Source organism: Varroa jacobsoni, unplaced genomic scaffold, assembly GCF_002532875.2.
Source record: "Varroa jacobsoni isolate VJ856 unplaced genomic scaffold, vjacob_1.0 scaffold_119, whole genome shotgun sequence".
NCBI classification, from domain to species: Eukaryota; Metazoa; Arthropoda; class Arachnida; order Mesostigmata; family Varroidae; genus Varroa; species Varroa jacobsoni.
Window position 1 is genome coordinate 13870 of NW_019213021.1, and position 26403 is coordinate 40272.

Sequence of the window (26403 nt, forward strand, 5' to 3'; positions counted from 1 at the left end):
CTTAATCTTCAGAAGAGTGCTGTCTTTCTGAGCCTTTGAATCCATTCAATGTGCGTGAAACCACCAGGCTCTTTTGATTAGTACCAGCGATAGAAGATGGAATATTGATACTAAAAGCCTAAAAGGGGGGGGGGGGGTCTTATACAACTTATGAAATATTACATAAAATCTGGGGAAGTTTTTGACTTAAAATTGGATCATTTGTACTGTGAATAAAGAATTTTGATAATAATGATTTCGCATTGCCTAGATTGATGCTTGACATGATTGAGTCTGATGAAAGTACAGGGGACTACTACTTTTACATCAAAGCTAGAAAATTAAAGTCATAAAATACTGAGCTGAAAGAAACTACATCTGCGGGTTTGAGTGAGCGCTGCAAAGCTACGTGATTTGCACGGCGACGTTTTTGATTCGCTGTCCGTGCCGGATTCGAGTCCAACACAATCATGACTGCTGTTGTAAATGTCAAAGATATTTTTTGCAATAAAGTAATAAATTTCCTCGATAGATCGGGGAAAAGGTTCATGTACTGTACCTCCCGATTCTCATAGGGCACGATAACTTGCGGAGTTATATAGCTGGAATAGAAAAAGCATTCGGGCTGTATGTGATATAGGACGAGAAGTTGGTCCGTACATACGTTGGCGGTACGTACTGGAGCCAGTCAGGAGCAGTGTTGCCGATTCAAAGAGAAAGCAAGCCAACCTGCGAGACTGTGTTCCGTATGTATGCGAATCGAAGAAACAATAGGAAATAGGAAGGAACCCCACCAAGGCATTAGTGAGAAAGAGTGCGCACCTCGAAAGGTTATTATAACATATATATAATGAACTCGCTGGAAGCGATGCTCTACAGTTTGGTTCGTTGGGTGTACGGAGGAAGAACATACTCCGTCAAGAATGAGACTCGTCTAACGAGGTAAAGAGCTCGACCAGAATGACCAAGACCAATTGATACCCCTTATCAGGCAGTAATACTATCAAATGAAGACTGGAATTGATTCAGAGCGAAACATAAGAGAAGAACTAAGAATTGGCTAGTGGTTCCGGAAGAACTAGGTCCAACCGTCGGTACTAAAGCTCGCATTCACCCTGCATGGAATAGGCTTTGTTCTCGTGTCTGGTTTTATGTTAAGATGATTACTCTAATTTTGTACAATGTAAAAAAAATCTAGTTCGGCTTCGTTTTATACCCTGAATTCGTGGTTCGAATTATATAATAGTAGATCCTTTACGGACAGAGACGTACTAAAAGAATTAAATACTTTATGCCGGTACATCGTTCCTCTGATATTTTTTAGGAATCCTCCTACAAATTCTTCGTCTTGAGGGTCTATGTTTTAATTTCGATTTTGCTTACTCCAGGAAGTGATGTTATCAGCATTGGAGGCAATGCTAGGACCAGGATTTCAAGTCTTTTCTGCTGAAGCCATTCATATCAGTTCCAACGATTTAGCATACTGTTGTTGATACACTTTCAGCAACCCTAACTGATTTTTTGCATTTTGAATCGAATTCCATTGCAAAACATCCAAGTGGGCTTATCTTCGTCCATGCGGAAGTTAAACTTAAGCAAGGCAACAAGCATGGGTACTGCTATATTTCAATCAGTTGAAGACCTTCTAGACGCCAAATTACTAAGGATATGTAACATTTTCGAGGAGATGACACGGCTCAGAATAACCGTCAAATGTACGAACCAGATTGCTTTGTCTATTGACAGATCTAAAAAATACTACAACATCTAATGACAGCGAATTGTACTAGAATTAAACGCTTTTAATTACTTTTTCTTAGAAATCAGTGCAGCGAATTCAACGAACAAACCTCGCTAGAGTTTGGTAATGGAACTCTAATGAATTGTGCAAAAAGTAAGCTTGGAAAGCGATTTATCTTGGTGGAAAATTTAAAACAGCTAACTTTAGAACGCATAGAACTTTGTATCCAATTAGCTTCACCTATGGGCTTAATATCTCTGACCGGTGTCCGGTTATTTTGCATGCATAAACGTAAGAGTTAATTCTCGTCTATTTATTCAAATTCACTCTAAAGGAACTTTTTATATCCTTAAAATGCCGTTTGTTAGAAAAATTTACTAGCTATTATCGTTTTATGCGATTTTCTCTGGTTTGATTTGTTTTTTGGTTCGTTGGCTGCATCGGTGGAAGTAAATAGCGTACGGTTGTCCCATGGCTAGATAAAATTGTCTAATATAGTTAAGCCTAAAGGCTTGGAAACTTCGGTGAATGATTTCTGTTTGCCCTTGTTCAGGAAACGGAACTGCGCTAGTGCCTCCAACAATTGTCGAGAGCCAAGTATGGACCAAACTATACCAAAGAGACACGGTATTAAAGCGACACACTGGCTACTGCTAGCGGCGTAAACAGGGTCTTGCAGCAGAAAGCTTCCTCAAAGCACCCCAAGATTTAGGAATGATCATTTCCTACAGGTAGAATAGCCTCCTTTTCATTTACATCTGCGTAGTTAGCCTGTTAAAAACTTCTCACCAAAAGAAACACTGAAGAGGCGGGCTTGCATAAAACGTTATTTTAAAATGCTTTTTCAAAAACTAAGAAGGTTCCTCTACCTCAATTTTACTTCCGCTCATTCTCACGAACATATGACTTTGATTCGCTAGTGGTTCGTGAAAGCATTCTAACAAATTCGCTTGTTAATTAGTTTCTGTAACCCGTCGCTGTAACCTGTAATGTGTATTAGAGTGTTTATACCGACAAGCCGCGTAATTAAGCTCAAACTCGGGACTTAACAGACACAGAGTAATAATTATCTTTCTGGTCTTTTCCTATTGCTTTCTTCCATCACAGCGCCCAATTTCATTGTCAAATTTTAAATCGATTTGTTCTATCACAGTCAGCTCTAGCGTTTTAAAAGAAAAATGCAAATGTATCCAATTTTGGGGTGGCTGTGGGTTCTCGAGATCCTAGTTAGCAACTCATTTTTCTATCACTGCAATGTTCAACATAACTGCGCCCTTATGATCTTGTTGCTTCTCGAAGACACTGACAGGTAACGTGCGTATGATACGTTTTTCACTAGAGAAACGTAGCTTATTACACAAGTTAAATATACACAAAACAATTCATTATACAATTTCGATAGCGTTATATGAAGCTCAATAGCGCTTCTCAAACGATCTATTGTTTTGCCATCAAATTCGAGCAGTTTCACCTTGATAGGCTGCACTCACGATGAGTACCGCACGATCGAGGAAACGTTTAACACCAAATTCGTTCTGTTACCTTGCGGGCACTACGATGCTAGTTTCTCTTTTACCAAAGCTTTTATTTATTAGGAAAAAAACGCAGTTTGGCAGGACTCCTACCCCAAGTGCCCGTCTGCCTAAGTAGCGTTAATTACGCTTATGTTCCAAATTTTAGAATACGGTCTTTTTCAGCCGTTAGTTGCTGTTAGACTGATCCGCGGCCTTTGCTTTCACTCTTTTGCTATCGATTTAATATTTACATTAGAGAGTAGATCCATCCCGTTCTCCTGCTGGAATAATCCACCCATTCTGCTGCCTTACTGCAAGTGTTTCATCCGCCTATTCTCATTTGCTTCACATACAGCCTAATATAAACTGACGTTCAATACACAGCAACAGTCACCTGGTTATAGCTTTCCAAGGATCCTTTTGCGCTGATTCTGGTATTCCGTTGCAGTTATCCAGCTATAGTAGATACGTTTCCGTGATTCAATCGGTTTATTGCATCGCTGCGATCCAATCCGTTAAATTTATCTTTTATAGTAATGTCCCCTTGTACTAGCCCTGTGCTTTGTTGCAATGACCCCGTTATCTCATTGCAACTAATCCGTTATTATATCGTGTTCATCACACTGTGTTCAGCTTAAATCCAAACGGGCGTTTGTGTATGCAAAATTAACATCTGGTCTTGCACGCGACTCTAGCCTGTAACCCTTATCTGGTTTATAAGACTTTATCCCAGGTACGGGATTATTAATTGCCATCATCCTCGCTTCCTCGTTGAAACATGCACGCTTGTAGATGTGGTTGGTTAGTAATGGACTGGCGGTAGTATACGTCGCCAGCGCCCCTGTGCTGAGTTGGACAACACCTATCATTCTATACAAATGGTGCGAAAAAAACTGCAGGCTTTTAACGAATTCGTAAAGCACCCTTTATCGAGTCGAGCACTTTTATCGGTATTATTGGATGTGTTAAGTCTGTATCTTAACGCATCGTATGATTTGGTAAAATGTTTGGAGCCGCATGAGACTTACGTGTGTATTGCAAATGAGAGAATATTTGGTGGACATGTATCAGACTTATAGAGGAACATTGTCTGACGGCAATTTTCCCTAAACCGTGTTTGGAGGAATACGATGCATGAAAAAAACATAACTCTGCTTGTGACAGCTTGTGTGTCAAGATAACCTGTGCGCTTGGGTACAGTTTGAGGTAGTTTAATTTGAAGCGACCTAATACAGCTTTGTAACTGTAAATTGTCCCTTTTAGATACTCTGTTTAACGACAACTCAATATATATCGAACGACAGAGATTCCTCTTAGCAACGCAACAAGCTATCCTTACATATGTAACGAGCCGCAGATAAATGGGGTAGACACAGTTATCATTGTCGCCATTATAAGGCCATTAATGTCAAACCGTTTCCGAAGGCTAGCTAGTGGGTCACTTGATTAAGAAACGTAAGCAAAAAAGAACAATATTACAGGGGCAAGGATACCCCTGACGATAAAACAGGCTTCTTCTAAACCAGCGGAATCATACCATTATATTTTTCAGATTGTCTTGTCTCCCAAAAAAATCGATAGGTTAAGAGCCCCGCTGAACGCTTTGTCAAAGAAATCGCATACATGTTATAACGTTTTTCAAAAGATGTATTTGGGGGGCTCGTTTAGAACGCTCGTATGCGCTATACGTATAAAGTCCCGGCCAGGGCAAAATTCGCTATTAAATATGGTATATGCATTTGGGTGTATCGCATACTTGTATTGTACATCCAGAGGAGCAACATTATTATTATTTAGGATGACACCCACCAATGTCACAGATGTTCAGATTAACTTCAATTCATCAAAGTAATAGTTAAATGTATAATCGAATTATGGTACCAATTATATACCACGGTATATATGGTATCAATTGCGAATTATAATTGAATGTTACACGTCCGTACGTGGACGGTTTGGCCGATACTCATGTATTGTAGAATGAGTATCCAGTAGTGACAAATCCAGGTAGTTTTTTTAGAGGCGATTATACTGTCTACAAAGAAAGACCCATTAACTCGCATAGCTAGTTCGAAAATAAGCGAATACGGTTTAAAATAGCCAGAAGTAAACAAATCTCGTGGTTGGGCTTTCCAAGCACAATTGTCTCGTCTACCAGCAAAAAAAAATTGCTGCTTGCAAATCGGTTCAAAGACAAATTTAACTATACATACTGGCTAAAATAGACCCGTCTATTATGCCCAATTCGGTGTATCGTAGAGAAAACCTCTGCTTAAGCAAATCGGAGGTCTCACAGTGAAGACCGCCTAGAAACCTTTTTTATTATAAAGGGATAGTGGACCCATATCTAACACTCTTATTATCTCTCTTGAACACAGCACGATCAGCAGCCAAGTAGCTGAAACTTCAAGAATATACATATTAACAAAAGATGTGTAAATGCTGATTTGTCCAAGTGCTATCATACCAATACATTGCAGAAGTGTGTGTGGATCGTTCTAGAGAACAACTGCCACGTTAACTGATTAGGAACAAAGGCATTGGACGTACGTTGGATATCACTGCACACTTTACTCATAAAGTACATGCTGTGTGCAATTTAATCTCTACTCTTCGACGAATGATAAGCCTTCGGTGGCCCTGTGGAATTTCGTAGCAAGCAGCCAGCTCTCTAGAAAAATTCACGAAATCAGCAGACATCTGTATGCCTTAATAGACTGCGGTAACAGATCACTTCCTACAAGGTTTGCACAATGGGAAAACGATACTTTATTTATGCCTAGTATTTTAACTTTACCACCTTCTAGCTGTAGGTAAACGTACTTTGTTATCATGTTTTCTTAATTGTCTAATTCATCTTGTCGACAAAATTAGGTTCTCTTTACCATTCTTAAACTAACGTTCTTAACTTAGTTCTATTGATCTGCAAGGTCAACTACGTTTAACCTCTCGGGCTACATCATCGGGAACATTGATTGGGACTGGGTTGAGGTGGACTCCAAACGTCTTAGGAACGAAAAGAAAGCTTCACATAAAGTGTCTTTAACCCTGTGTGAAATAGGTTCTCTTATTAACCCTCTATTAAATGGCGCTCTAATTTTATTTGTACCCGAAGCTTTATCAAGGTCATTTCATTTGGCCAGAGTTTTATCTCGCATCTAGTTGTGTGTTACTGATACAATGTCGCACGATCACCACATGTTAAGTTTCAACTTTACGCAGACGAATGAAAAACGATCTAGATTTGAACTTCGAATCAATTATTGTGCTAACTAATTGCAGATGATTTACAGACACAAATTACAAAGCTAATTACAGACAAAAACGCACCGTGTTTAGTAAAGGCCAGTTATAAGCGTTTGACTACCGAACTCGCTTCGCCTGAAGCTCAACCCTAAGATTTACAGGGAACACGCCAATTTCATCTAATAAGTATAGAATGCAGGCGAACTGCCTACCAGTCCTCTGCCAACACATTGTAAAAATAATGCGATCATTTAAGGATATTGAACACGCCAGCTTTACGGCCACTGTCAGTTAAGCACCAGGGCAATGTACACACAGGTTATATCAAAAATTAAAAAATATATAGATATCGATTATTTTTAAGCTACATTTGTGATACATGAGTATCGGCCAAACCGTCCACGTACGGACGTGTAACATTCAATTATAATTCGCAATTGATACCATATATACCGTGGTATATAATTGGTACCATAATTCGATTATACATTTAACTATTACTTTGATGAATTGAAGTTAATCTGAACATCTGTGACATTGGTGGGTGTCATCCTAAATAATAATAATGTTGCTCCTCTGGATGTACTCACAGCTCTATGAAGGTCATTTGTGCTTACTAATATAGGTCAGTCAGCTTTATTCGTAAAGCCCTAAATCTATCGAATCTTAACTGTATCCCAGTATTGATCTAACAACTACTTGATCAATTGTTACGCATGCTTTGCTTTTGAAAAATAATTATCCAATGAACAGTGACCGCCGTCATTATCAATCATGCATGTGCACATACAGCCCCTATGTTCGGTGCAAAAATTATATTCCTCCTACCGTTGATCCATACGCCCGCAATTCCGCCAAGAACGACAAGTAGGATGAGAATCCCGGAGGCTGGAACCGAGCCTTCTTGAACTCCTTTATCCGAATGCATTGTTACCAGGGACGAACGACGTCGGGGACACATTCTGATTTACTTTTATGGGAGCTTTGAGTTTCAGCTAGATTTAGAAGCCGTAACACTTAATGTGTTCAAAAGTTGGATTCGGGCTTCTCGTCACACGAAGAATATGCACCACAAATATTAACGAGCAACTCCCGCACGGCACTTGATCTTATGCTGCCTTTGTGTCTTTGCCTTTTGGCCGTCTTAAACTTACGAGTGGCACTACCAAGGACCTCACACCGACCCTGGCGCCAAGTTCGCACGGCCAACGATCTCAAACCTCGGACTGTGGCTGCTGCTGTGAGAACCGTGAGGTCCTCGGAGAGACACCGATGTTCGCGTGGCGAGGGAAACATGAAGTAAAGCGCGACAAACAGCTTTGGAGAAAACCCTAGCCAGCACTGCCTGCCAGAGGTAAGAAGCACGTTCTAGCCGAGACTGAGTACAGCCGACTGTCGATGCGCTGTCCTTGGCCTGCCACATAGAGCCGAGTTGTGCGAGCCTCCCGTGCCTGCTGTGCCTACTCGTACGCCATTCATTGCAAGCTGCAATGAGCTGAAGGCCGAATCAGAAACAGCTTTGGCTAGAACTGACGGTCTAGCAAAGTTCGCACCGGCGCCTCAACGATAAACCAAGTCAGGATTATTTCCAGGGGCAGGATGAGAACTATTACTCAGTTAACATGTTGGTCGTAATAGCCAGCAGTAATATACACACTCGACTTAGGCTGCACCAGATTAGGCCGTTGATACAGAGCACCGACGGCGGAAAAGTATCTCGAATTATGCTACGGCCGGACACTACGATCGACCTGGCAGGGCTTTTACAGCACGCGGCGTCTTGCTAGAGCAGAATAGACTAGCCAGCCTAATGCTCGAAGCTTACCACATACTTAGACGTTCTTCTGAGCAAAAGTCTTAACTGCTGCATGATACATTTTTATTTAATGTGGAGGCAAATATGTGTGTATCTAGTACATTTCTGCAACGGATACATTTATGCACGTGATGAACCGCTTATGAACATCATTTCTGGCATCATTACTTCACCTCTTTCTAGAGGGCTTAGACTATCAAGCGAAAACAATAAGTACGTCAAACTTAACTTGACCTGAACTGCAAGTCATATCAATAACCACATTACATTAGTGATCAGTTATCTGGACTTACTTAAGCACTGGATCCTGACAATTATCTTTTATTATGCATTTCCTTTTCAGCTAATAGAGCCTTGAGTATTTCAGATTGAATAGGCTAGAGGTACGATGTCCATCTTTACACTGCCTATTTCGAGCGCGCTATTAAGAGTCGTCATCGCCAGTCTTCACATATTACTCCCAATTATGCGTTGCTTGCATTATGTATTGAGTACCTGGTCTGAATCTTTATCTTGTAAGTCATGTGCAGTTTCTGCATAAATATTTGTGAGTTCACAAAGTCGGACGACTGTTCACTGGACCAGTTTATATTATGCTGAGGCCTTGCATTTGTACCTTATGGATAGTTTTGTTAGCTTGATATGCGTGTAGTTTATAATACGTAGTATTTTTTTTCAGTCTCTTAAAGTATTCTGTCACTAGAAGACGTTGGTTTCTTGGCACTGAAAGGCGGTCAATTGGTGCAGTTGATAATGCTATAGTATAGGTGACTATAGTTTTTTTCTTAATGTTCTTTCTGTGGAACTTGTATATATTATAACAAACATATTAAGACGGTAAAATTTAGACATTTAGTAACGATATATGGTGCACGTACTTTTATTTAAGGGAAAGAAAATTAGGCATAATTTGAAGAAAATTAATTAGCCTTACACGTGGATGGCACATACGCCATGAGGACATCTTATTGATTCAAGCTGTACGGGTTACATCTGTCGTACGAATAGTCTTATCGAACATTATTCAGTCTAACCTAAAAAAATCGAACCTTAGAGTGGTTTCGGATTGTTTTATCTGCTAATTCCTTACATTTTTCACCCGCATCGTTTAGTGCTATCCTAATGGATGTAAGCCAAATATTGCAAATCTCCTTTTCTTTTAACTTCAAGACAATATAAAAACTTGGAAGCTCGAGGTTTTTGTGGAGTTAAATGAAAAAGTTGAGTTGTCCACCTTGTGCCCCAATAACTTTATGCACAGCAAAAGTTGTCTCAAACTTCGAAGTCAACCTTGAGAAGATGACAAAGCTGAAAAACAAAAAAAAATTTCCAATACATCTACAAAACTTCTTTTAGTTCTTCTTGAAAGAATTTAGAAATTCTTGAAAGATCTATGTAGATACCCTAAATCCTTGAAAACATGTTGTGTATCATGGTTAATGACCATTGTTTGGAGCATTTGTTACGAGATCATTGGATAGATTATATCAACAGTTGATTTCTAAATTGTATTCGAAAAAAGTATATTATAACTCACCATAATTAAGCATTATAATAAGCAACGTAATTATTTACTTTAGCTAACTACTTAATATGGGGCTTTGTGTATTAAACTAGAGATAACAAATAAAACGTCCCCACTCTCGCAATCGAGACAATTGTTCTGACACAAACATCAAGTGTTTATAGTAAAATTACATCTCTCGAATTTTAGGGCTCCCGGTGTATACCATTAAACAGTTATATGTCAGATGGCTATATTCGTTTAATGTTAGCCTGGCAAGTAATAATAATCATCATCGTACTAATGTTTATTTACTGTGAAAATCGTTGCGAGGTATATAGATTAGTTTTTCATTTTTATGTATCATTTTTTTGCCACTTTAAGATAGGCAGTTACGCTAAGTATTGTAGCATAAGAGCAAAAAATAAAAAATGGATTTTGCTTGATATCGCTGTTTTCTGAAAAAAAAAAAAGGCTCGACCACTTATAAGTGGTCCAGCGGTTTATTTTTTTTTTACATACAGCGTGACATACAGAGTGTTACATACTTGGCACACATACTCAACTACTGTTGATGATTTTATCAAAGTAGCAAACTTGTGATTTCAATCAAAGGCCACGAAATATCAATCGCGATCTTAACACTAAATTCGTGTATTTTAGTTGTTTTTATGCAAGGAATGAAACTGACGTACTACTTTACACAAATATCGATTTGCTCGAACAAGCTGTCCAAGTAGCTTAATATTACGTCTATGTATAGGTAATTATCGTTTTTATTAATTGCTTTCCTGTTTAATTTTTCGCTGCATGGTGATGTCCGGTGTTATATGTCGGTTCTTTCTACGGGATCATTGTCTTTCCCGCTTTTTTCTTGCAGTATATTTGGCGTTTTTTATTCATACTAGGAGGTATATTTGCTTAAACCAACCATAGGAATACCACAAAAAGAGTTGGGTTTCCGATTGAGAGTACTATTAAGACGTTCAAAGAACTCATTCAACTCAGCATTAATAAAGAGCCAATTTTTTTTCTAGGAAAAATAGTAGTTGGATAGGTCTGTGTCTTTTGGAAGAGTCCTTCTTAATAACTAAATAAACACTATAGGTAGATTTCTCCAAATTCGCAGGTGGGCTCACTACCTTGTCACGCAACATGCCAAACTGGGAGTTAGATTTAAAGGTAACATTTTATAATCGACACAAAACGACAATAACGGTCTTGAAGAGAAAAAAAGAAATTTGTAGCGGTATACGGCACTTGACGGTTTAGTGGCCAATTTGTACTTAGGTGAGAATGGCACGTAATGATATTTACGGCGAGTAAAAAATAATTGTTACTAAGCCGACATTAGGAAGCACAGCATTTTCAGTGATTTCTTAATTTAGGCATTCCAGTTTGCCTAATTATTTTCGTAGATAGATGACATCTCGTGTACGATTAGAAGTCACACCTCTGTGATGCTATCTGTTTACCAAACGACTTGTACTAGACTAAAATACATATCATGACAGATCAGTCATACTTTAGCTACATCCTCGAAACCGATTATGAACACAATCCCCGCTATCAGAATCGTGATTTCGACCTGCGGCCTCCCCAAAGATGAATAACTCGCAACATAAATATTCTAGTCTTTAATGGTTTAAAGTATCTATTCGAAAACTACTGATGCCAAATATGTTAGAAGTACGCATCTGGTAGCTGACCTCTGCTATCAAAAACGTCATTTTTTACAACTATGCTTAAAGCAGCAGTGGGAACACAAGGAAGCACATGAGATAGTGTTTTTTCTTAGTTTAAGTTTTTATTTCAAACTTCAAAGCTTAAAATAAGGCGTCGGCATTCATTTACAGGACCGTTTACATACGAGAGATGAACGTAACACCAAGACAATATACGAAATTTGATGATGGAATAAAATTCCAGCTATGTATCACGCGTAGGACATCTAATGCTTTATTATCCAAACTATGTGAAAGACGTTCATTAATGCTTTATAGTTGATCACCATATACTAATCAGAAAACCTTCGGATGAGTAGAGCAGATACACTTAAAAAGTATCGACAACACTGTAAAGCTTGGCCACGTATGGTCAACATGTGATTTTTGAAGTAACGGCAAAAATTTTTAGTGGTAGGAAGTCCTTAATGCCATATTTGACAGATGATTTTGTGAACTTACCCATATAGTAATAACAGCCGAATGTGTTTAACAAAAACGCGAAACTTAGACTTGTCGATTTACTTGTGCAGGTGGCGCTCTGCTAATCGTGAACGAAACGCTCAACCTTCTCCGGGCTATGATCGAATGAGACTTTATCCTAGACCTAGAGAGCTCTTTAAGGTCAGTGATCAAAGCCTAGCATCCACTGCGCCAAGACGGATTTTTGACTTGTTGGCAAGGCTTGCAAAAAAAGAACCAAGTATTCTTTATGGTGTCACTGGGTGTGTATAGATCCGTTAAAAAAGGCCCGCTCAAGCATATTCGCCTCGTTTCACTCATTATTCGAGTTTAGCTAGTATAGGTCTGGTTTCTGGCGATGCACAATCGTTTCTTTTACTAATTAGGAAGTAATTGGTGCAAGAGTACTAGAAGGCTAATTAAATGTTGCCTAAAGGGAGCAACGCTTGAAGACAGTGAGTTTGGACGAACGCAGTACGTGGGAAGAATATAAGCCTGCTTTATAAATCGCCTTTTGATAATACGGTTCTTTCCCACCTCACTGCAGTGAGGTACAGTGGGGAAAATGCATGGCTGCATGCAGTCCCGTGCTTAAGGCACACATCTGAATGAAAATAATGCGCACCTTAGCCGGACTTTAGTTATTAACCTGAAATCTTCACCTATATGCGATTGTAGGCAGATCTTGCATAACTTGTTAAACAACAAGTATCTTTCTTGAAGGCGGCCGGCGACCGAAGAACCTAACACTCATTCCTGACACTACTCAATCTGTAACAGCTCTTAAAACGTATTTAAAAAAATCCCAATGTTCTACGCGATCATATGTGTTGATATTTTACAAAGTCGCCCTTTACCGACACTCTGCGACTTTCAAAAAGCGTATATTGCCAGTATGTATGAATATCGTACTTATTATCTTAGCGGTTGCTGCTCTCAAAAAGTTTATTACCATAGATATTAAGCTATCGTCAATGACACTCAATTTTCCGCATTCTGTATGATTAAAAATCGCACGCAGTCGCTTGCTAACGTCATAATTCAAATAACTACAGCATAATCCTCCAATGGCAGAGCTCAATTGCTAGCTGTTTCAGCGCTAATATTTAGTAAGAAAATTGTACTTTTAGAATTCTCTACATGTTATTGCAGAGTACAGGTTAAGACCGAGAAGGGCATGGGTTCTCCTGTCAAAAGTGGGCTGCTTATTGGTCACAGCCAGCGCGGGGTTAACAACCCTATTGTTTGTTCGCTAAAATCGGCTCAAATACCTACACTCAGAAACCCCAAGATACGCGATACCAGTTAAATAAATAGAGACCCTTGTTTTGGGTGTCTATCTTGACGAAACATACGTACTGCGCGTTTTGAAAGTCAGGCGGTTGTTGGCAGACTACGAAGGATTCGTAATGTTCTTTATGAACTGTTTTAATATTGAGTTGACGGTTCGATGTATCCATTATACAATTACTGAATCATTATTATTTCGCAGTCACAACCAGGCGGAGAGGAATAATGGGAGCCACTTTCATCAGGTATTGAAACAAAGCAGAAAAAGAAAGAGGTTCACATTGTCGCATTCATATCCAAGGGCTATGTTAAGTCTGGGAAAGCAATTGTTTACATTTAGTTATGTGCAGACGATGCTTATTGGAATATTTCGATTATTTCACAATGATGACGTCACAATACTGATTCCTCACATAAATGACAGTAAGTGTCCATTGCTTATAATAACGTTATGAATGTATGTTTTCGTTTCATTAAGTGCATATTCATGAGTGACACATTGTGATTTACGGGTGTTAGGATGGGACGATCTACATCCTGAGATGTTTTGTCAGTTTTCTCACTCCGGCCTATGTGAAAGCTCAACGTAAGATCATAAGTGCAATATATTTGGTGTAATTGAGTATTGTGTATTGCTGACTGAATGGATCACGGGAGATATTGCATGTGTTATAATGGCTGAAAACCACAACTATTGAGCTCTGCAGGTGAAAATAATAATGATAAAGACGAACGAAGCTTTTCTAGTGGTAAAAGAACTCTGCAGAATTCCCGATTTGTTCGTTAATCTCTAACCCTATCAAATCTAGAATAATTTCGAAAAAGCTTATTTTTGTCAGCTTCTTTTTTCCAAGTATTATAAGACTGTATCCCAAACTGACTTTTTTTGCTGCGCATTTGCAGATCCCCCAATTTGTTGGCTTCGTAAAAAGATGCCAGAGTAACCTAATTGCACATACTGAAACGCACCCTAATACTGTTTTTTTTAGAATTATGCTACTGTGAAGAATATTTCCTGCAAACTCTCTGCGAAGATTTGAAGAGATGCCACAAAGAGTAGTAATTAATAGCCATTAATAAACAGGATTCATCATACCTTATCAGAAGACACTTTGCCCACTTCATTAGATGTCTTAAATTTTATAATGGTACAGCCTTTGGGTTTTTACGTCCGGTATAGCTGTTAAGTATCGGCTTGCTCCAATCCCGGAATGAAGTGCGTCTACACCCGGTTTCAAGTCATCAAGCCCTTAATTGCATAAGAACACCTCTTTATCGTTGATTGATGTTCAATTAGAGCATCGTTCAATAAGGCTAGATTTGCCGTCAGTTTGTTGGCCAGCAAGGACAGAATGCGAAACGACGCAGCGACTCGCATTAAGTTCTTTGAACCTTGACCCAAGGAAGAAATGGTGTCTGCATTTTGCAATAGGCAAACCTGTTTTGGGGCATCGGGATGGCAATACGTTTTACAGTGTTTTTAAGTTCTGAAAGAGTCAGATCCTGTTATTACCTTGTTTGTTCACGATGTCTCTCAATATCCATCTAGTTTGATGCATCGTTTCTACCGTTATCCCGTTTGTCGTAAAATAGGGGCAACATGACTGATGATTTGTGTGTAATATTTCCTTTGGGCCGGTATTGATTTCATTTGGTGCTTTAGATCTGCTACCCTAAAGAACAGGAAAACTGTGAGTCCATAAAGGGGTGCCATTGTTAAAATCGTCCAAGGCCTTATTTGCGGAGCGAATATCCATTGAGGCTTCCATCGACGCTAATACGCAAACGCTGCGTTCTCATATGCCTTGAGCATGCCGTGCTAAAATTTCAAGGGCAGATGAAACATGTGCACGCTATGCAGATTTGTTTATAATCCTAGATGGTATCCCGGCGCACTACTAACGTTAATATTTCGTCTGTGCTAGTAAATTACTCAAAATCGTTTTAAAATATGGTAAGGCTCATCTCGTTTTGATTGCAACAGTAATTAGATAATAAATTATGTAGGAGCTCGACGCGATCCTGTCAACATTGGTTTAAATTCGTTCTCGGTGACTCACTTTTAATAATCTATACAAAAAATTCGCAGTTATCTCATTTCTATATTGTCTACAAATTGGGCCATGTTATACGAGGGAACACATGGATACTATTCGCGAATGCGGAATCGGTTCGTTCGGATTCTCTTGACATTAAATAACGTTCTTTGCCCACACAAATTGTGCAGTTTTTATTTGTCATCGGCGAGACTTGAAGCGGCGTTTCTAGCCCCTTTCAACCACAGACTTAAACCTCTAGGAAAACGCGTCTAGTAGCTTTGAGATGTGATGTATATAAAGCTAGTCCATATCGCTAGCCTATACCTGAAGTGCACTATAAGGCAGTATGTATAATACAATGCTGTAAAATATTTCGTTCTGGTAATGTTATTATACTTCTTTAATACCCAGAAATGCATTACGTCGCAGAGATAAAATAATTATGCCATAATGCATAAAGTTATTTGAACAGAGGCTCCGAGTAACACATCTCCATGAGGTCGAATCATTAAATAGCTTACCGAGAAGCGTATTATAAGAAGAAACGGTAACACCGACCGTCGATGGGGGAGTTTATTAAACATTCTTTTCTTTCACATCTAGAAATCGTATCGATAGGAGGGCATTTAGCAAGGGTACCTCCACCTTTATTTCGAGCTCTATGTGTGGAAGCGCCGTTTGATACTCGACCAGACGGTTGGCTCCAAGCACGAAACGAAATGTATCTATGCCCGAGTTCCAATTTAGACCACAATGTATTCCTAAGGTATCTCCATCTAAAGCCAAAACAAATTTTGAATAAGGTATAGAGAATTGTAAAGCACAATATAGTCAGTTCACCGGAGGTGTGCCAAAGGTGCTCTTCAGAGACACGGAAATTCCCGGCGTGTAGCCAAGAGGCCATTACAGTAAGATAAATTTCCGTCGAAAAAAACGCGATTTACCCTTCTACGGAGACCAATCAAATCTCATCACCTTTGATGCTAGTAGATGCATCAAGCATTTCATATATACAGGTTAACAAAACGTTATCAGAAGATCAAAGGTAATATAGGACAATTAAAACTATTCACGTTCTATGGATTAATTGAGTCTAATCGAGTTGATGTACAATTCTCGGATGTCTTGAAGATGATATCAGAGGGTCACGAGCGGCATTATATTGCACCACCGTTTCCTTTTCATTTAAAGCATGTACGCATTTCATCAGGCTCGTGAAGCCTTGTTCTCTGCTGAGCCTCGGTGGAACTCATGCACGACAATGAAAGTCACGACTTCTTTTTTTAGCCGATTTATCCCTGTTCATTTGTTGGTTTTCATCGCACCCGAATTGAAAAAGTTCCCATTCATTTTCGCGATTTTTCTCCCAGTTCCTAAAAACTGGTGTTGTTGAGAGCTCGAAGCAGCGATGCAGGTCCTTAAACAGTATTGATGAGTTAGCTAGTAGATATGCTAGGCGATTATGGGTCGCTGTGTGAATTCCAAGTGCGCTCTCGAGAATAGACGCTTCCACCCGATTTAATTCTTCGAGGTCTTAGGTTGTGAGATCCTCTCAGACTACGCGTACCCCTTAAGTTTCAGTTGGAGCTATTTCGGGGTAAGAAGAAGTTGACACCGTTTGCGAAGAACAAATGATAAGACTATAGTGGCCCACGCGACCGAAACTGCTTTTCTTCATCTCTCGGAGAGCAATGGAACTTCTGCTGTTGAAGGAGAGGAGCAGTCTCACGTATAGGATATGGTCAACATAAGAGAGCGTTAATCCCGGTGAGATTATAGATGTCAGGGGCTGTTGTTTTGCCTTCCTGTCGAAATTTTATTATCTTCATTTCGGTCAGTTTAGCGTTGGTTTCGACACTGTGACTTTTTTGGAATCGAAGCAGACCTTGTTGCACCGGAAACCTGTTGCAACTTCGAATAACTATCTCAGTTTTCTTATTCTCAGTAAGATAAAGAATAAAAGCTCACTGAGGTAGCATTTTGGGCCAAATAGTTGTCTGAGAGATTTCGCCGCCTCGCCAGCAAGTAGGTTGATTATGTGTATACGGAAATTCTCGGCAAGTATGAACATAACCTGATTCCTGGGCGCCGAGTCGAAGGCTCCTTTAAAAACAATAAACATCGCAACAGCGGATCGTGGCGCAGCCAGTGCTAACTTGGCCATCAAGGTTTTGCAAGCTGCTTCTGTAGAGCATTTCCTCTAAAACCAATGTTGATCTATTGAAATTGCATGTATGCTTTCCTAGTAGATGTTCAACTTTTAACCAACCACTCCTCACAAATGCCTGTCCTGCTGATTTCTCCCAATTATAGGGTCAGTTGAATATCTTTCCCTTTAGAGGTGACTATCAGAGTAGCATTCACCGACTGGGCTCGGTATGCCGGTACGCAAAACTGATTAAACAGTGCTTTCCAGCACGAAGGAGCTCTCCCTTTGAACCGGTGACTTTTCTGTTGCAATCGGCTTTCGAAACAGTGCACACCTGCTGCTTTGCTCTGAATCTATGTGGCTTTCCCAGGATGATATGTACAATCAAATTACGGTTTGTGCTTACTAAAGGAACGGAGGTGCTGTATGTATAATTTTGTCTACATGCTTTGCATACGCTTTGGCATTCATCACGTCATATGCCGGAGCAACTTCAGAGGCCCGTTCCACTTCTGGACGTCACGACGGAGCTTGGCCTCTGGTAGTTCGTGTAAAAGCGACTTCGACAATGAGGTTTGTTGCTACGCGTAAATGAGCTCGGATACTTGCGTCCTCTGAAAGTAAAATATTCGCACCTTAATACTTTATTTGACCCCTGATTACGGTCGTTACCAATATATCGATAATCATACTTTTTAATATCCCAAGAAAGCTGGTATTAAGGTATGATTTACTACCGCGCAACTGTAGCCCGCTAGCACCTCTCTTAAAGATCAAACGGAGTTCGAATTCGGCTAGTCGAGGCGCAGTTGAAATCGTACACAGTGGTCAAAAAGAGGCAGAATGAGGAAGCGTCATTTCCAAACCTGACGACGGGTTTCCTTACCAGCGCGTACGTTGAATGAGAATCCAGCTGACCGGACATAGGTTGCTACAAGGCTTTGTTATTAGCCATGTAAGATATTCACATTATTTTCCGTTAAGCATAGCGTGAGGTCACCTTCTTCATCATTGTGAAACACCGAAATGCCTCTACTCGAACGGCCTCGTCCATTGTTCTTCAGTGCCAGGCAATGCGCAGAGTAGAAACCCGGTAGGTTGAATGGGTTAGCTGTCAGATGTTCGTTAGCATGGTGATGCCCGTCAGTGAAAAACTAATTCAATTTATTTCCAAAAGACATATGTTCAGAAAAAAATTTTTAGTCCTGGAAGTGAACCCTTAGTCAAATTTTTGTTCCTCGAAGATCACAGCGTTGTGAAAGTTCATCGAAGATTGATGAAAACATCAAGCAAGGACTCCTTAAGCTAAAGTATAGTACGTGCATGGTGCAAACGTTTCAAGAATGAAAATTAGGGTGTTGAGAATCAGCGAGGGTCACAAAATCTGAGGGCCAGAAGGACAAAAATGCATCGTCGCAATTGAGCAAATTCATTATGAAAGCAAAGCTCCGAGCTCTGTGAAGCAAACTTGGCAACTATATAAGGTGTTACAGAGTTATAACCCAGATACTGAAAAAGCGAAAACAGTAAAATATGGGTCCTCTGTAATGTATGCGATGTACTCCAGTTACTATTCGTGTAGTGTTCATCAATAAGAACCCGCCTTAAGTATATGGTCGCCATAAATATGGTTGGATTTTTAGCGCCAGCCGGGGGAAGATCAGGTGAAAGAACGGCGTGTGGAGAAATGGAGTAGGTTCGGTCGCCTGTTGATGGTAATATTCATAGCAGCGGAATCAAAAGCATTTCCTACTACAAGATACTCGTTCGATATGAGACAACAAATGCAGCTTACTGTGTTTTTTAATATGGACTATATATATATATATAATATATAAATATAATAATAACTTATGGATGGCATTTGAAAGCACGCAGCCTACTTACTTGATGACGACGCCAGGCCTCGTCGGCGTGCTTTAATTATTTCTCGGATTGAGCGACTTCGACACTCGCTCTAACCCATGTGATTACGGGACTTTCCATACTCTAAAAGTGGCATCTTATAGACAAGCATATTTACTATCGATTTACTTCGCGACATCTTTTATAAGTTAGAAGTCCTCTACAGGATTCTACGATGCTCTCAATGGAAAAAAATCGTGAATTTTTAAGTTTGTGTCTTTGTCAACTTGTTTCATAATTGGCGTGTAAAAACTTTTGGCAAATTAATACTTTTCAATGCTCAGTCCATGTAAAATATTTTTATTGGTTCTATTTTTTTATAAAATTATAGCATGCAATGAGTTATCGGTCTATTATAGAGAATAAGAATCTGCACGCTAAGTACTATTCATTAACGTTGTTTGCAACCGATGTATTGCGATTTACCGCCACTGAAACATAAGTAGAGATTTTTAGTTGAACTCCTTAGGCCGGTCAGGTACATGTGTGAAATACTGAAAGTGTCTTCCTTTACCTGTATAACTGTAATCGTACAAAGAGAAAGTGCCACATTTCGACACTGAAGAGTAAAAAAATTCAGTGGTAAACTAATAACATGCTAATATACCTGTTGCATAAATAGAACAGTCACTTTTATCGATTATATAGATATATATATATATATGTTATCGAAGTTCAAATAAACGTCATCGTCATCAACTTAATTTTATTTACCTTTTACACGCTTGAAAATGTCACACTTCAAACCATTTTTAAAATATAGTAGATTTCCATTGTTCCTGTTCTGTAGCGTACCACTCACTTCAGTTTGAATAAGCCTATTACTATTACAATAGCCGTCAAGTCTTGATTGTGGAATCCATTTATTGTCAATAATTATTCATTTCGAATCTGTTCCGTAGATCCACAATATGTACACTACATTTAATCCATGGTCGTTACCTAATTTTATATCATGCTTAGAAATAGTTTGCTCCGACCATTTCCTAAAAATGACCGCGCTTTGGTGTACATTCGCTAAGGTCGAACCTTCTCATGTATTGTTTTCATCATTTTGATGTAAATATTATTTTCACTAGTCATGCTCAACGTTACTATTTACAAATGACTCTTTCTCCTTCAACTAGTAAGTTCTGTACAAGAAACGGAAGCGAGAGGGGGTAGGAGTATTACACCCACTACGAGACTCACAACTTGTCGCATCTACTCTTTATATTTTCGATTTGTCCTCACCATATCTAGCTACACCACACGTTTGACTTTGTTGTTTTCAATTTCGTTGCACGAAGTGGGGCACAGGTCGTTTTACCGTTGGGAAAAATAGCTATATAATGGGAATAAAGTTAGCCGTAAAAAGCCCTGAATCAAGTTCCGTAAATTGCTGAATGCTAATGCGAATATTCAAAACCTCGTATATTTAAATTGACAGATCATTAGGAAGCATTTAACTGGGAAATGAAAAAAACTTGGAAGCAAAACTTGTAAACTCTTGAGTTTTCAATATTTAGAATAAATTAAACGATGCATATAAAGCACTGTCGTATAGATAGAGAAAAACAATAGCATCTCATACTTACGCTTGAGATGTTCATACGAACTCGTTAATCTCTGAGCGTAATATCCAATTATTAAGGAGCTTCATTTAAAAAACGCTTGTTTAGTGATGTTTCTAAAAGACTGAGACCATGGTCGGCAGCAACTCGATGTACTTTCTCACCGCTGGTGATGCTTGTAGAACACTACGGTAGTTCATTTAGGTTGCCACCACCCAGTTTTTTTCGAAAATATATCAAGGATATCAGTATAATTATTTTTAAACTACATTCCTGTTCAATAAATATTAGGGCCAATGTTTGGTTCTAGTAGACCTATGGGCAAATTTTGGCTAACTTTCTGGATGTATATCTGTTTGAGATAGGCATATTCAGTTGTGTTTTTTGATCGAAGTATCGAAACGACCGATCTAAACCATCATACAGTTTCCGAAGGAAATACTGCTGACCGTATCATTTGCTAAACAAACTTGACGAATACATCATTTACAAAAAATTATGGCAAAATTATGTGGCGGCTTTTCAGTATGTGCAGCAGTGATTACTATTGCTCGCCTACCAAACTCTTTGGAACTAACAATTCTGTGTAATAGACATGTCGTCCCGCATAAATATTACCCTTTTATTTTATTTGCCGATGGGACACAGTAGACTATTATACTCACACTAAAGATCGCTTGACTTAAACTACGCAAATTACGTTGGTAATAATAATAAAATTCTAAGTAACGGCAACGTTTTATTGATGGTATATGCAAATTCAAAAGGGTTTTGATGAAAAGAAGCGTATTCTAGGTTCAAAGAAGCATGGATAACCGCAATGAGGGCCATGTAAACATCTACAACGCCTATTGATACAACGATTTTGACCAAAGTTTGAACGCTTCATTCCCATTTCGAAAAATTCACTTGCTGTTTACAATACTCTCTAGTTTTACAGTGTACCAAATACAAATGTGAAGAAAACATAAGTATGAATAAAATGGTTTTAGTAGTAAGTTGATCATCCCGCTGTCACTGCGAACGTCATAATAACGACGCCGTGTTAGATAGGCTAGGAACAACCCCCGCGGGGGGTGGATAGACACCAAAGACGTCTGCATGCTATTGTGCTTTTTGCCCAGTATTAGTCGATTTTGACAGTAGAATAAATCTTCCGAACGAACATACTTGTCGCTAGATATCCGACTGTACCTGTTAATATTTAGATCGATAGGGTAAGAATGTCAAACATGAGTAGTACATCTTGGTGCTACATTTCCTTTTACTTATAAAAAAAAACCTTAGTTTAACATCAATACTTTTAATTTTGAGTAAATATTTTAGGTATGAACTGAAAAGATAAAGTAGAAGAGGCTGCCACAGTTGCTCACACTACACAAGAATTTATATGAAGAGAAATGTTGTGTATAAAGCTTCATGGGGTAACACGATAATTAGATTTTTATGGAATGTACCACTTTTATTGAAGCAGACAAACAACCCTTTGCACTAGTACATGTGATTGATTGACAGAAAGGATTGCTTTGTCCTTCCTCAGCTCAGAGTCAGAATAGGGTACGAAATTCTATGCCTGTGCAGCGATGCTGTGACTTAACTTAGGCACGAGGGGACTTTTTTAATTTTTTAAATCTATTGCTTAAACTAGCACACTAAAAAAAGCGGGATAAATCACTGTACTTAGTATATGAATTAGTCAACTGAATGAAGATAAACGATAATTTTAGGAGCGTTTGTGACTATTTAGACGCGTCCAAGAGGTTTTGCATACATACCACATAGTAAGCCAATACCGAGGCTGAATAGTGCCATGTAGCCGAAATAAAGGCTTGTCTGGAACAAACCGAACATTCTGAAATGTATATTATTAAATATGAAAATTATAATCGCGAACTTTTCTAACATGTCTTAGAACAACGACATATACATAAAGGTGTGCCTGACGTTCTAAAGAAATCCTTCAAAGTCCCAATTGTTTCAAAAGATAGATACAAACCTCGTCTTAAAGAAAAAGTAGTACACGGCATACAGATATACATATGCGGCAGTGGAAGCTCCTGCCAGGTAGGACGTCCAAGGCCAGCGGTAGTCCTCCGCGTTAAGTAGAAAGTAAGTGCATACGACCGTAACACATGCCACCACAACGCATAGGATGACGAACACCTGTGGTTAGCCGTACGTATGCTCGATATTTGAAATATAGTAAGATACTTCTATCTACTTTGTATATCCAAAGATTTCATTACATGCAACGTTAGAGCTACGTAAGCTCAAGGTCAGGTAATGGCACCATGTGGCATACAGGTCATTTATTCTGAACTCAAGCTTCAGTTCTGACCGAACTCGACCGTCTAAAAAAGCTGCCTGCTTGAAAGGCTTACAAAGAATTCATAGTTCAACTCGTAATAGACTGGTCTAATTTGCCTTCACGATTCCCGGATTTATAAAAGATTTATTAAGGAGGGTCAACTTCTCCAGAAGATCGAACGTGTTCTTGAAACGCCACCAAGACTTAATATTTTTTTTATCTTTTTCTTTGTAATAAGTGGTTACATATTTTACTAATAGGAATCTGATAAACATTTGATAATGATTTTATTATATTGACTCTATTCCTGGGATATCACCAATAACAATATTCTGTTAAACTTGTTCCATAATAAATATCTACATTTTTTCTATTGCCATTTTCGATTTCTTCTGAAACTTAACCAGGGAGAAATGTGCGCGAGAACCATCTTTACTCTTTCCGTCTTAACCTTCTAATTGACATTTATTAGAAATTCGTTCAAAAAACCGCTCGAAATGTACGTTCACTCGACTGCTACATAGGGAAATTAACACGACCAACAAAGTTTTTGCAATTTTCTTTTTTCAAAAGTATCAATTTTAGGTTCATGCATTGCATATTTATTCAACTCATCGAAATCTATCTATTGGCGTTAAATAAAAAAAACCCTTGCATAAAAGGCAGTATGAGGCCTTCGTCCTTTTGAATCTGAAAACTGAGATTTGAATGTAAAGATCTGCATGGCATTTTAATTCAGCTGAAAAGCTTTCTTTTGGTATCAGAACGATTTTCGCCCGTACATAGAGCTTCATATAAACGGCCAGCACGTTGTCGTAAAAATATTTTTCAACAAAAATTTCACCAAAAAATCTGCCAATTTAGCCCTTCCAGTTCAGAGACATCTCGTAGGAGAACACTGCAAAAAAGGTGCAAACTTTGCAAGAACCGACCAATTTATTTCGGAAGGTTCTCTAGCGATCCGCTAAAAATCAACCCGATCCGATCCGAGGAATCGATTTGGATCGAGCAAACAAACAGACACAGGCTTTTAGTAATACATATATATATATATATAATAGATGCGTTATCTGTTTCCATCTTCTGATTCCGTTCCGTACTGCCTCTCACGTATATGAATTTATTTCTAAATATTTCAAATTTCCACACCACTAATGTCGTCAAGATAATGCTCTTGGGGTACTTATAGTCAACTAACTCGCAGTTGTGCCAAATGATCCCCAGAATGATATGAAGGAATAATTCGCGATAAACAAGCCAGATTTCGCTGATCTATGTGCCACAGCAGCGGAGAGACTAATGTGCTGGACTCATAATCATAAAATCTTAAGTTCGATTCCTTACAGACCATTACACATTTTTTAACTTATGTAACTTTTTGATTTCCAATGACCACACAATTATATATGATCTATACAGGTAGTATCATTCTTTTTACTCGTAATATATTCGAAGTTTATTCCACCGTGTTACAGGTGAGACTGCCTTTTTACAGTGCTGAAATATCCCTTACAATAAATGATTAATTTCACTCCGTCACGAGCTTCCTACGGGTTAATCCTATTTAAAAAGTAAAGCGTCATAACTGGTACTTATGAGAAATTACTTTGTATTTAGACTGTATTAACCTATGCCGGAGAAAAAATTGGCAGATTATGTAGGATTTATAGACAAAATAAAAATGTATTTACCCAAAGGAATGAAGACGGTTGATTAAATAATCAAGCTTTAGATAATGTAAACCCAAGCCTAATAAAAATAATAGATAAAAATAATGACACATTTTCTTTCAACAATTTTCGTCAAGTATCTAATTCGTAAATTACATTGATGCTACACTATTGCGCACACTTTTCAATCGCAATAGAGTTTAAAACATACTTACGAGTAGAAGGAATCCATAAACATAGTAGATTTTGTAAGCCCAAAACGATGTAAGAATAAAATACATTTCTATGAAGATAGAGCCAAAAGGTAACACCTGAAAACATACGATGTTTATAAATATGTAGTAAGCGTTTTTGTTACAGATTGGATATGACGCCTGCCTTGCAGGATCGATCCTGTTTATATGCTATAAAAAATTCTTTTGTCACAAGCAAGTGTTTGGAATCCTAATACCTGTTCTGTTCATAGAACTATATACAATATTGTTAAGATAAAAGGAAAACTGAGACACGTAGACAGTTTCGCCAAAAAATAGCTCTAAAACAGTTTAACTGTATACGTACGCCTCCAAGGGCGATAATCACAAACGGTTCCATAAACCATCGCTTTTCTGGGATTGGACGCGGTACCGCGTTGACGCGGCACGGAAACGCTGCAACGCCACCAAGATTTCTGCAACATGAATAGAACTATGTTATGAAGTCAATCTCCTTAGTGGAACGGTATTTCCTGGAACGGTATGGTTAGGTGAGATGTAACCGTACTCATGCGGCACATACTAATTTAAAATTTTATCTCAATATACAGAAAAACAGGGGGGTCAACAATCTTGCAAAGTTGCCAGACTTAATTAATTAACAGTTGGGTAACGATTGACCCACCAAACCTCTCGCCGCTGGATGCCTTGGCTATTGAATGGCTTTCCGAAAGGGCTGCGAACTCGATCCAGCAGCTCTGATAACCACTGCTAAACGTCATTAAGTTGTTCCTAGAGGGATGATGCGCCTGAGCCCTTAACTAAGTGCACGCATTAATATTCTACAACTTTAATAGTGTTGGCAACAACGACCCTTAATTTACTTATTGACATGGAAAAACTAAGGATTTTTTGTGTTATGGGTTGTATGTGCGCATACATTTTCAGCAACATCGATCGGCTCGACCTTGAGGAGTTACCGTAATGCAGCCTGCTCAAATGTCTGCCGGGTGTCACTTCTCTGAGCTAATTTAACTGTTGATTCGGGTGATACAAATCCCGGAGCTCAAAACATAAGGACTGCTGCAGTGACACACTGCTGATATAAGAAGCTGATTAATACCATATCAATTCCACAAAAAATGCTAAAAAATCTGTATTAAAAATGCTTAACAAACTATTGCAAATTCCAATGAGAACTAGAAGCTTCTAGCGTCCATTAACAATGATCCTTGCTCCAGCGGTTACCTTGGACTTGGGTAACGGGTAGAAGGTAAAACTAAAATGATGACTGCCAATAAATAAACTA

At 38.8% G+C, this 26403-nt stretch overlaps 2 protein-coding genes across 6 annotated transcripts in view; both read right to left on the minus strand.

Annotated features, from left to right (window-relative positions):
* LOC111266737 (uncharacterized) overlaps positions 1-7732 on the minus strand; it is a 20983-nt gene extending 13251 nt beyond the window's left edge. Inside the window, exon 1 of the mRNA XM_022844459.1 lies at positions 7309-7732. Within this exon, the coding sequence (XP_022700194.1) occupies positions 7309-7441 (133 nt within the window). The 5' untranslated portion in view covers positions 7442-7732. The remainder of the gene's footprint in view (positions 1-7308) is intronic.
* Positions 7733-20055: 12323 nt separating this feature from the next.
* TM9SF3 (transmembrane 9 superfamily protein member 3) overlaps positions 20056-26403 on the minus strand; it is a 50251-nt gene continuing 43903 nt past the window's right edge. For all 5 annotated transcript variants that reach the window (XM_086970975.1, XM_022844202.2, XM_022844218.2 and 2 more), the window contains 5 exons: positions 25462-25570; positions 25116-25211; positions 22919-23085; positions 22698-22774; positions 20056-22116 (listed from right to left, as the gene is read on the minus strand). In XM_086970975.1, the coding sequence (XP_086827101.1) occupies positions 22049-22116; positions 22698-22774; positions 22919-23085; positions 25116-25211; positions 25462-25570 (517 nt within the window). In that variant the 3' untranslated portion in view covers positions 20056-22048. The remainder of the gene's footprint in view (positions 22117-22697; positions 22775-22918; positions 23086-25115; positions 25212-25461; positions 25571-26403) is intronic.